A 12,817-nucleotide genomic window follows, 5' to 3' on the forward strand; every position below is an offset into this window, starting at 1 on the left:
AATGCCCATCAGTGTTATAACACCAGAGCTAGGGTCGGCGACTTCAAAAGCATTTAGGCCAGGCTTTTTTCTTTCCAGGTTTACAAAATTGTTGGTGAATATCCTGGGCATTATTGTTTTCAAAGGTTGAATATGTTGCCATGTGAACAGCGGTAGTTAAGTTTATCCTGCAAGCTGCATACAAAACATTTTGGTTGTGAACACATACGTTTGAATTCAACATAATCAAAAATGTGTTTTTCAGGAGTGTCTCTACTTTGTGTCTTTTTAGGGTCAGTGGAAGCTGTAAAACAATCATAAAGAAGTTTTGCCTAACAAACAATACATATTTTACCTATGTCAAGTATTTCCAACAATGAAGATTTCCTGGCTTTGTATAAGTCTGATGTCAAGTTAACCATGTCTGCCATTTCCTTGGCACATTATTTTCTGAGAAGTTGAAGACTTAAGGGAGGTAGCTCGAAAAATATTAATAAATATTGAATTATCTATATTTTCTTATTAGAAATCTTAAAGTAATTTTAAAAAATCTTAAGGTAAATAATGGAGGTCACAAGGTGATCTGTGTTAGAAATATAAGAAGTTTCTATGGACCTTGAAGCTGTGCCATAAAGTATCCAGGGAAAAGTAGGGTTAGAAAGTAAAGCTTCAATTTTTAAGCTAAAAAACTGGTGATAATTTGTACATTTCCTCTATATTATGTCTATCAAACCCATCTATAATATGAATAATGTCAAAAGTCCACTGAAGATATTTCATCACACATGGACAAATATATCAATCACTATATAAATTTTCACCACTATTTTGCTTTTTGCCCCCAATGGACCCTGTTTCAGCAGATAATCAAGACATACCATATCGCTGTGTATAAGACGACCCCCCTGTACAGGCCTTCAAAATCAACCTTGCGTTGTTTTTTCTACGATGATTGGTCGCATGTGTAACTCCAGCACATGTTGCAATTTTGTATTATTCTCTGGTATATTTAAATATGTGCAGATGACTGCATAGTAAAACTAATACATGCTCCTTGTTTACATAATTTAGCCATCAAGCTTTAGGCCCAAATGACGCTTACATTATTGCACTAGTTATAAAGTCACTTTGATTTTCTTCTCCTAGGTGCTTACATTGTAAGATATGTTCAATCAAGATGCTGTAGTGGTATTCACAACACTGGAGTCATGTGCAACAAGTGGATTCCAATGAGACATCTAGATCATGTGAATCTCCGCACTTGTACACGGCAGACATATTTCAAAGTTGACATGTAATTTTTGTTTCAACAAAATCCATAAATGCAAAGTTGTGATACTTGATTTTCTGGCCATCGATTACTTGATTGTCAGGTTTGTCCCTGCTTTGACATACACAAGGTATAGCAACATCTCGGCCAGGTCCCTGCTTTGACATACACAAGGTATAGTGACATCACAGCCAGGTCCCTGCTTTGACATACACAAGGTATAGCGACATCACAGCCAGGTCCCTGCTTTGACATACACAAGGTATAGCAACATCACAGCCAAGTCTCTGCTTTGAGATACACAAGGTATAGCAACATCACAGCCAAGTCCCTGCTTTGACGCACACAAGGTAAAGCAACATCACAGCCAGGTCCCTGCTTTGACATACACAAGGTATAGCAACATCACAGCCAGGTCCCTGCTTTGACGCACACAAGGTAAAGCAACATCACAGCCAGGTCCCTGCTTTGACGCACACAAGGTACACGGTCCCACTTGTACACGGCAGACATATTTCAAAGTTGACATATAATTTTTGTTTCAACAAAATCCATAAATGCAAAGTTGTGATACTTGATTTTCTGGCCATCTATTACTTGATTGTCAGGTTTGTCCCTGCTTTGACATACACAAGGTATAGCAACATCTCGGCCAGGTCCCTGCTTTGACATACACAAGGTATAGTGACATCACAGCCAGGTCCCTACTTTGACGTACACAAGGTATAGCAACATAACGGCCAGGTCCCTGCTTTGACATACACAAGGTAGAGCGACATCACAGCCAGGTCCCTGCTTTGACATACACAAGGTATAGCAACATCACAGCCAAGTCCCTGCTTTGACGCACACAAGGTAAAGCAACATCACAGCCAGGTCCCTGCTTTGACATACACAAGGTATAGCGACATCACAGCCAGAGAAATCCTTGTTAAGTTGACATGCCAGGTTTTGACAGTAATGTAAGTTTGCTCGTCTGATACTGATATAATTCAGGAAGGACTGGTGCTGTTTTTCTTGTGAGTACCATTTTTACCGTTAGGTAGATGGCAACTCTGTAGTAGATCATTTTTGGTAGACCTGTGAAAATATATATTAATTTCTAACCCTGCATACACAAGGTATGGTAACCTGACAGCCATACTGGTGAACTCACCTAAACTATCTTGGCTTCCTATCCCATACTGTTTCCTGTGACTGTCAGTGTTGTGATAAGGAGTTGCATAAATATGGCTAGAAGAATCATTATTTGTCACATGACCATCACTACATAATGACCCCGATCTTTGTTCTCGGCAAGGTATGCTCTCCCTCTGATAGATCCCATCAGTATTGTCAGTACCAGTGTAATTTATATCCAAAAGAATTGATTTTGAGGTCTGTGATATTCCTTCATCAACTTTGTCAAGAATTGGTTCACTCATAGAACGACACAAAGGTGGGCCAACTTCATAATCCAAATCAACATCCTCAGAATCGTCCACAGAAACATAGAACTTACTCCTAGAAGATTTCATTTTTGCTTTCTCCTTCACTATTGTGTCAGATCTAGATGTTCCTGAAAGACCTGATTTGCTACCTTGAGGTGCCCAGGTATGGCTTCGTTGATCCTCAAGCTGATTGCCATGGAAAACACGAGACTTAACTTCTTCAGAACTTGAATGCTTTAATTTTTTGCTTGGTTTCCATTCATCATAGTTCCCAAATGAATTCAATGGTTTGTATAATATCTGACTGCTTCCTGTTGATAAATATGTTTCACTGCCGTCTGAGGTATGTGCAACCTTAGTCCCTTCAAGAGGTCTTCTGTCTCCCTTAGTCAACTCATTAGATCTTCGATCTAATTTAGTTCCTTCATGAGATATTTGTCCTACTTCAGTCCAATCATTAGATCGTTGGTCTACCTTATCCCAATCCTTAAATCTTCGATCTACCTTAGTTCCATCTTGAGATCTTCGATCTACCTCAGTCCAATCATTAGATCGCTGGTCTACCTTATCCCAATCTCTAAATCTTCGATCTACCTCAGTTCCTTCTTGAGATCTTCGATCTACCTTAGTCCAATCATTAGATCGTTGGTCTACCTTATCCCAATCTCTAAATCTTCGATCTAACTTAGTTTTTTCATTCGATCTTTGATCTACTTTAGTTCCTTCATGAGACCTTCGATCTATCTTAGTCCAGTCATTAGATCTTCGATCTACCTTTATTCCTTCATGTGATCTTTGATCTACCACAGTCTGTGACACTTGTTTATCAACTCCATATTCTCCACTGACCCTCTCAAATACATGTGGATGGGCAGGTCTGAGGTTTCCTCCTCCTGTTATCTCATGCTTCTGTTGCTTTGTGATGCATGATGTGTTGACTGAAGTTTCGTTAAACTTCTCCCATTTCTTTATTTTCTCTTTCACACTAATATCACTAAACAGGGACTTACGTCTTGTCCTTGTATTTTGGCCATGGGAATTATTCTCTGAAATATCTATCAAATTTGGAGTGGAAATGCTTTTTATTTGTGACCGCAATTTACCATTTTGCCCTGAGTCCATCTTTGATACAATTTCACTGACCTTTGTCTTCTTCGTAAAACCATTACCGAATTGTCTAGAACCTGACTCTGTACACTGGGTAGACACTGCTTCCGCACCTTGGGAAGATACTGCTCCAGAGCCATTCCTTTTAGCAAAGGATGACATATAACCATCAGCATCCCGAGGAATACCACATCCATTACTGACCTTGCCAAAAACAGGCTTCAAGTAATGTCCATTGTTTTTGGTAGGTGATAGCAATGCTGGAACCTCTTTGTTATGAATGGTACCAGATTTGACATGAAACCCAAGTTGACCAGTCTTCCGGACTTTCTTCTGCTGGTATTCATAAGCCATCACTAACAGCACTCTCTTCCTCTTCAAGCATTAGACTGGACCCGCAGGTAGCTGTTCAGCATCGCTCAAGGGTGTCGCTTAGCGTGATGCGAAGAGTGTCACACAGATGACCCTGTCTGAATTCCCCAAATGGGTAAAATGTGTGAAGCCTGGTCCCTATGTCATCTGGTGTTAGATGCAGCAGGATTGTGACACATGTTGTCAAACACACTTTCCTAATGCAGAGAACGTCACAAGGTCACAGCTCTGTATCCAATCAACTTGTTACATAAGCCTAATATATGGAAGTACTCAAATCTCAAGTATATTAACAGGCTGTTGTTTTTCCTTCAAACAGTTCATTGTTGAATGTCAAGCCTTTGCCTCTGCATAATAAAGGCAACTGTCACTCAATGCTGCCGATCTTTCTACTGATTAAACATGTATACAGACTCCTTAAGTAAACAATCAAATAGACTAACTGTAGGGTCATGATGCTGGTATCTTGTAAAACAAGTGCAGATAACACATAGGACAGAGTCACTAATATTTGACACACAGCACATCAGCTATAGTGTCCCACACAAGGGCCTCGATACAGTACCTCACATGCACACTGCATGAACACGTCCACACAAACACAGAGAAGATCCTCACAGTGCACTAGAACATCAGATCCAAGGCAAATCAGGACAAGGCAATGTCATCGTCAAGTACTATCAAATTTCTCCTCAGCACAAGTCATTACTACAGAATGCACTACGGTCCTAACTACCAGCCTTGGGACAATCATCCATACAGTATCTCAGACATTCATTGTTATAGCCTGCTGAGAAACTTTTTTGATAGTGATACCCAAGAGTGTGAGTTTGACCTGATAAGAACTTAACCCTTGAAAGGCAAGAGCAAACATAACCGATGACAGTTTGCTTTAATTGGAGCTACCTTAAGAATTCACACAAAGATCTTGTCGTGGACCAGCTTCTCAAATGATTGAGGCTATTGAAAATGCAAAGGTCAGAGAGGGCTAAATTTGTCTGACATGGCCCAAGGGGCCGATGTTATTTTTCATGACTAACATAAACAGGGTAAAACAAACGATGTGTAAAGGGTTAGCGTGGTTAATACCGATCTACCTTTGACCTTCAATACCTGATGATATACCCCTTGTTATTGTAATACACTTCTTTGTACTCCTTATACTTAGTGTACATTCAATAAAACAAAATCCAGTCTCATGTTAACATGACAAAACACTTAGTTCTCCAACTTCTAAATGCCTATCAAAGAAGTTATGACAAAACAGGTAAGTGTAACAAATAGTAAACAAGGGCAATTATACAAATAAATCGTGTACTTTGATAATATCCTCTACAAAAATCCCATCATATACATATTACCTATCACAAGATACTAACACCAACACTACAGCTCAATAACCTTACCACAAAATCACTGTCAACCCTATCACAAAACCTCTGTCAACAACATCAAATCCAGCTCCAACATGAGTTAAACTCTCCCTATCTCAGATCGCCAACCCAATACAGAAAAACAGCTCCCAGTACTCTACAAAATATGAAGATACACCATGCAGTGAACACACCACCCTTAGAGGTGGTGATTCATCCATTCAAACATACAGGTGAATCACGTCGTGCTTGACTGGCTGGAGGATTACTTGCGTGCCCATTACAACATACCGGTAATGTAGGTGGTACACAGTTCATGATGTTATGTCATGTCAGCAGAATTAGGTCAGGTGACCCAGATGTAGATAAGGTGACCCAGATGTAGATAAGGCCTATCACTTTTTGTAAGATATATTCATTAATCTTTATTACATACGGTCTGCACATAGCATGTTTTATTGCTTTGTTTTACAAAACATATTTTATCTTCAACATGTTGAACAGGGTGTTTAAAATAACAATTCTTAAATTGTGATTTTTTTTATTCAGTTATCATTATATATTTTTGGTAGGATGTAAAAATAAATAGAAATGGAGGATTTCTGCTACATGTACTTCGACTGTTGCTTTGAATGACAGCTCACAGAGTTACTTCCCTTTCGATATCTAATCATGTTAAGACATGAAGAAAAACCTAAATATTAACTCTGCATTTGTGAAATCTGTTTGGCAGGACCTTAGACATGTCAAGCCATCAAGTAAAACAAAACATGCTTTATGTGGGTTTCCCTGTATCACCTTGAGACAGCAGCTCAGTGTGTCAATTGTTGGAACAACATCACATAAATAGTGTGTGACGTCGTGAAGAATGAATAATGTCATCGTTGATTATTTGCGACAATGTGTTCATACAACCACACAATAATATGGGCCTTTTAATAAAGAATGAAAACAATGGGAAAATTGGAACAGACTAGCTATTAGCAAAATTTATAATGCTTAGTGAAATTTTCTAAATTTTAATTTCACCTTTTTCATGTGTATCCATATTCCTGTAAGTTTCATTTGTTTGTTGTTTAACACCAAACTGAGCAATTCTCCAGCTATATGACGGTGGCCTGTAAACAATTGAATCTGGACCAGACAATCCAGTGATTGATATTGTGAACAATGATCCACGCCATCTGGGAACGATGACACACAAAGTCACGAGGCTGACCACCCGATCCATTTGGTTTCCTCCTATGACCAGCATAGCTTGCGGGGGACCTATTCTAACCCAGACTCCCAAAATGGCCCTATAAGTAACATAATGTGTCCGATAATGCATTAAACTATGGAGGACCCTGGGGACCTTGAGTTACGTTGCTATACGATTTGATTTTATTATACGATTTAAAGATCCACCAAGTCTACAATTTACATTACAATGTTCACAAGGACTCTTTAACTTTCATGCTTAGTCTTAAACACTGGAAATATATCTGAGGCTTACAGTTTGGACTCTCTGTTATTCAACCATAATGATGACGTTGTGTTATTGTTCTTGCAGTTGATTCTGAGCCAGAATTCACTGGCCATTCTAAATGTACATTTTAAACAAGTAAACTGACCCGACTATCATCATTATTTAAAATAATAAAGAAATTACATTTCAACCTTAACATGTTTGAAGTCAGAGACATCCCTTGAATCAGTTCCGGGAAGTAGAATCAACTCCCGGAACAAACAGATGATCATGATTTCTCCATGACGGATGCTAAAGGTTTAATGGAGAGAAAGAGGCAGAAGCAACTCACTAGAGACGGTATCCCAGTCCTTCTGTCTGTCCTCCACCTCCTCCTGAATTGGATCGCTGCGATGGCGGACATACTTCTGAATTGCTGCAAATGCCTGGTTTAGCTTTAATCTGATCTGATAAAAGAAGTGATAACACAAAATACAAAAAATGAACAAGTATAATTTTGACTGATGGTGTTTTCGGGTTACATTCATCGTTGAAACTCAAGACAAAAAGTTCCACATTTCCACAAATAAATCTTCCACAACAAAAGCCAACAACATGGCAGCCTAAAAAAAAACATCAGGAGATGACCCTGTGGACAATTTTATGACAAACACATGCCACCTTCTGCTGTGTTGAAATTATTTACACCAAAAAGTACAGATTTCCGAAATGCCTAATTGTCACCATAATCATCAGACAATGTTGACCAATCTTGATTAGCCAGTGTGTTTTACATCACCATTCTGTTAAGATGTATACCCTTGACCCATTCACCACCATCTCTGTTTCCTTATAACTATAGGTCTTCAGCAACCCATGCTTGCCGTAAGCGGCAACTATACTTGTCGTAAGCGGCAAGTAACAGGCTCGCTGACTTGGTTGATGCATGTCATCATATCCCAATTTGTGTGGATTGATGCTCATTGATGTCAATAACTGGAGTGTCCAGCCCAGACTCAGTTATTTACAGACCGCCGGAATATTGGTGGATATTAATATATATTCTACCATGAATTTGGAATTTACTCGATTCTGATTGGTCAATCAGAGACAATAAACCCCCTCTGATTGAAACAGCTGGTTTGACGGCCGCATCACCACGGAAGCTTATATTAATAGAATAGTACTTTTTTCAGTCATTGTCGGTAAGCATATTTAAATAATTATATTTACAATTACAGGTTACAAAATGAACAGATGCGGTTACTACAATATTCAAAGGATGTGTGGCAATACATTTTGCGCAGAAAACACAACATAAATCTACAAAGGGAATGTATTTACGTTTTGGAGAGCTTGGAATTTTGGCGCTTATGATGAGCAATATTTAACTTTTGAAACCTCTCGCTGCGCGTTCGGTTCCAAATTCAATTTAGCGTGGTTAAATCTACAGATAACCTAGCTCTACATCGAAAAACACAGTATGTTTATCTCCTAAATGAATAGCTAGAATATTGCTGAGTGTGACATTAAACAACAAAGCTACAATCAAACAAATAAATCTTATCACCAACATAGCACAATATTTCTCTCTCTCATGAGTGTTATCTGATTGCTTTCAGATGTGGCCATTTAAGTTCAAAACAGAGCTGAGGTAGTAAATGGGTTAAGGGCATTTATCCTAACAGAATGGAGATGTCATATCGAGGATAATTGTGGATGAACGTTGATCTGTGTCCTGCATACAGACTCTTTATTCAAACGAAGCTGAGGGGATTCCAGGTGCATAACAGTGAAGAAAACTCCCTGACTTTGGCATTGGTTGGTAGGTTGGTTTGTTGTTTAACGCTGCACTCAGCAATATTCCAGCTATATGACAGCGGTCTGTAAATAATCGAGTCTGGACCAGACAATCCAGTGATTAATATCATGAGCATCGATCCACGCAATTGGGATCTATGACAAGCATCAACCAAGTCAGCAAGCCTGACCACCCGATCCCGTTAGTCGCCTTTTACAACAAGCATAGTCGCCTTTTACGGGAAGCATGGGTTGCCGAAGACCTATTCTACCCCGGATCTTCACGGGTCGACTTCTGAATTGACTTCAATGTATATTTGCATTTAGTGAAGTGTAAATATAGTGTTTTTACATTAATAATTCCATAAACGTCCGAAAACATTAGAAATAAATGTCAACAATAATAACTTCCCAGACTGCTCAGTGACATCGTTCAGTGCAATAATGCAACACAAGCCCCTCCCATTCTATTGTCAGCCAATCAGGAAACAGTACTATGTTAGTGGGCTCGGCTAAAGAAATTTGGTTTATGGATAGAAACCAACGGAATGCCACAAAATTACTTGTAAGGTATTCATTTCAAAAGATCATATACATGAGTGAGTGAGTGAGTGAGTGAGTGAGTGAGTGAGTGAGTGAGTGAGTGAGTGAGTGAGTGAGTGAGTGAGTGAGTGAGTGAGTGAGTGAGTGAGTGAGCGAGCAAGTGAAGTTTAACACTGCTTCAAACAGTATTTCAGTTGTTTCATGGAGGTGCTCTCACCTGACTCATTTTTCGCTTGTTTACTTTGAGCGGGTCTTGGTCTTGTATTGGAACAGGCTTCTGTTTAGGGGATGAAGTGGCATCTGCTGCAAAAATCTTCCGAAACCCAAAAAACTTTGCCTTCAAAGCTGCTGCAAGAGGTCCTCGTCCCTGGAAATAAAAATAACGTTAAACTTATTAAACAAATTATCAAATCCCTATCAGCTTGTTCGCTGATACCACTTCTGTTTCACAGATAACACAAAATTGTCTAAAGACGCTAATCCCAACAATTTGCGAATACTATGTATACTATGTATATGATTTTCACAATGCTGAGACAAAAAACATCAGTCACCCTATTTCCTCAAATAGATGCTGGGGCTCAATTAGATTGCCACCAGGTAAGAAATTGTAGAGCCAGGTCTCTTAGAGGGGTCGGGTCCATCATTTGATGAAATTAATTATCACTATCACATTAACTTATGGCAAATGCAATGACTGTTTCCTGCAAATGTACCCCTTGTATGACGGAAGAATTTAGACTTTGGTGAGGTAGTGAGTTGCCACTGTGCCAGCATTAAACAGAAAAGACACCGGGCCTCTAACAGAACTTGAGACACGCCTAATAGAGGAAGTATGGTAATATATTACATTCAAGCTGCAGCAGTTAGCTGTGATTGCTATGTATCGGATTGCCAGTTTAATCTGACCATGCACGTGTATACATCATAAGCATATATTTATTAAACTTTCCTACACTGATAAACGCTCAAACATAGGAGACATTGAGACACACTATCAGAACAAATTTATATATTCAAGTTTGTAAATAATAACAAATTCCATTATTGCTTTATTGCCATCAGCATGCACATGTTCACTGTGTAGCGACATCAGGCATCAAACAGAACATATCAGCTAAAGATGCCAGGGTTTGTAACTTGTAATCATGTGAAAATATTTTTTTTAAATTTAGAAAATAGTGCAGAAGCATTGTAGCTCACCTGGAGATGTGGTCAACAGAATAGTTGCGGCCAGGATTCATATTTAAATAGTTTCTCCATACATACTGAGGACTAGAATGTATATTGAGAGAATCCAAGAACATGCCCACAAATAGGTCAAAATTTTAATTTGGCACAATTTGCAAAATGTGTTACAGAGTTCACCAAACAAATACCAAATTTCATCCCCTTTTGCACACAAATGGCTGAGTAATGGCCATAAATACTTTTCAAAATGGATGCCATATATATTATTATACATCTATGACTAAAACAGATTTTTATCCAATGAAAAATCAGCATTGCACATTGTTGCATGTCATATTATAATTACCCTAATCAACTGTCAGACCAAACAATCCATGACTGAAATGGTCATGATGGTACTGCCAGATTTTAGATTTATGATATTTATACAATATATATAACGACCCCAATCTTGCCAAGTTGTTTCCTTTTCTTTATCCCAAAGGGATCCCAATCGAACTGTGATACAATTAAAAAAAAATCTGTACTTTTTCGACCTTACTGACCACAGTTTTCACTATTAAATATGTGTGGAATTTTTTTTTTTAAATCATTAGACATCTTCTATTGTTTCGGGAAGGTTTCTGATATTTGTATCATGATGTACAATGGAATTCATGATCCTGACAGCCAATTTCAACTGCTTGATGACACAATGAAGTCCTGGTCACCTTTGGAGTTTTTTTCACAATTTAAAAAAACCTGTTGACACACTGCAAAAACTCTTTAAAAATACTCTCATGCTCTATTGTAATGTTCTCCACATACAACACCATGAGTGTATGATGAGGGGTGCAGGTTATTGGTGGTGTATGAGGTCAGGAGTAGCAATGATAAGTGAACATATGAGTGAGCGAAGATTACCGTGAAGTGTCTAGCATTCATCAGACATACTTAGTGCACTTTACATACCAACAATCATATTCTAAAAATATATTGCGTGAAGACAAAACAACATCATAGAAAAAAAAAGATTTGGTTTGTGTGAAATATCATTTCTCAGTGCAAATGATATTTAAGAAATAAAGCTTGCTCTATCCCATATGTAGTGTAATGAAGTATAGTTTTGCCCTGAACTATTATAGTCAAAGCACGAGGACACAAGGACCAAATAGGTTTTGAACATCCTAAAACACCCCTAAAATAGGTGGTTTAGGGTTAAATCAGTCACATCATATTATCCGTTCAGTGTGCGATTAGTATTATCCCATGCAGCAATAAGTAGGATTGAAATGTTTAAGTTCTTATATTAATGTGTCTCAATTTATTCATGTGACTCGGAACATTCCACAAGTGCATTGCGGGTCCGAGCTAATATAACTGAAGTTCTGAGTCGCTGTTTATATTCCTGTGAGTTAAGGTGTTTTCTGTTGTAAAAGTTGCAACCTTGTTTCCACCACCACTAGCAGACAACAACAACCGCAAGCTATGAAATAGTGTTCTTACTGACTTGGTTGCATCGTAACCGAAGTGAATTGACAGCCTTGGGCGTGATAGGTCGTCGCCATGGGATAACATGGTGGAGGATGAGCAACAGTTATTGTTTGGTTTGACTGCAGTATGTTGCTAAATGCCGTACACTGAACGTGGTGTACACGTGGTTATACCACTCTACAAGGTTTGCTCTTGTCTGTGCCCAGAGATGGCAATAATTCCTCCGGCACCAACACCGCCTTGGACAACTTTGTGGCTGCTGTGTTTGTTGTTTAATGCCACACTCAGCAATATTCAAGCAATTTGACGGTGGTCTGTAAATAATCGAGTCTGGACCAGACAATCCAGTGATTGATATCATGATCATCGATCCACGCAATTTGGATCGATGACATGCTCCAAACCAAGTCAGCGAGCCTGACCACCCGAACCCGTTAGTTGCCTCTTCAGACAAGCATAGTCGCCTTTTACAGTAAGCATAGGTTGCTGAAGACCTATTCTACCCCCGATCTTCACGAGTCTGTGTGTGTGCTGCAGTGGCATAGACACTCTCTTACGACAAGCATAGTCGCCTTTTACAGTAAGCATGGGTTGCTGAAGACCTATTCTACCCCGGATCTTCACGAGTCTGTGTGTGTGCTGCTGTGGCGCGGACACAGTGGTTTGAATATGTTTGGGAAAAACCTTCGTCATGAGAGATGGTTGACATCATCTTGCCATATTTCTACCCAGGAAATAATATTCAATCATTTGACAAGTCTAAAGAAACTGTTTCACGTATCGGTAGATGTGGATGTGCCATCTAGCTCGACTGTAACGGAAGATTATGATG

At 38.9% G+C, this 12,817-nt stretch overlaps 1 protein-coding gene across 5 annotated transcripts in view; it reads right to left on the minus strand.

Annotated features, from left to right (window-relative positions):
* LOC124118805 (DENN domain-containing protein 2A-like) overlaps positions 1 to 12,817 on the minus strand; it is a 97,188-nt gene that overhangs the window by 37,818 nt on the left and 46,553 nt on the right. For 4 of the 5 annotated variants that reach the window (XM_046481106.2, XM_046481108.2, XM_046481105.2 and 1 more), the window contains 2 exons: positions 9,539 to 9,688; positions 7,331 to 7,445 (listed from right to left, as the gene is read on the minus strand). In XM_046481106.2, the coding sequence (XP_046337062.2) occupies positions 7,331 to 7,445; positions 9,539 to 9,688 (265 nt within the window). Of the gene's footprint in view, positions 1 to 2,405; positions 5,551 to 7,330; positions 7,446 to 9,538; positions 9,689 to 12,817 lie in introns of those variants that run through there. The other variant, XM_046481109.2, reaches the window with a different exon arrangement.

The sequence above is a fragment of the Haliotis rufescens genome, unplaced genomic scaffold (genome assembly GCF_023055435.1).
Source record: "Haliotis rufescens isolate VD_foot unplaced genomic scaffold, xgHalRufe1.0.p SCAF_6, whole genome shotgun sequence".
Taxonomy (NCBI): Eukaryota; Metazoa; Mollusca; class Gastropoda; order Lepetellida; family Haliotidae; genus Haliotis; species Haliotis rufescens.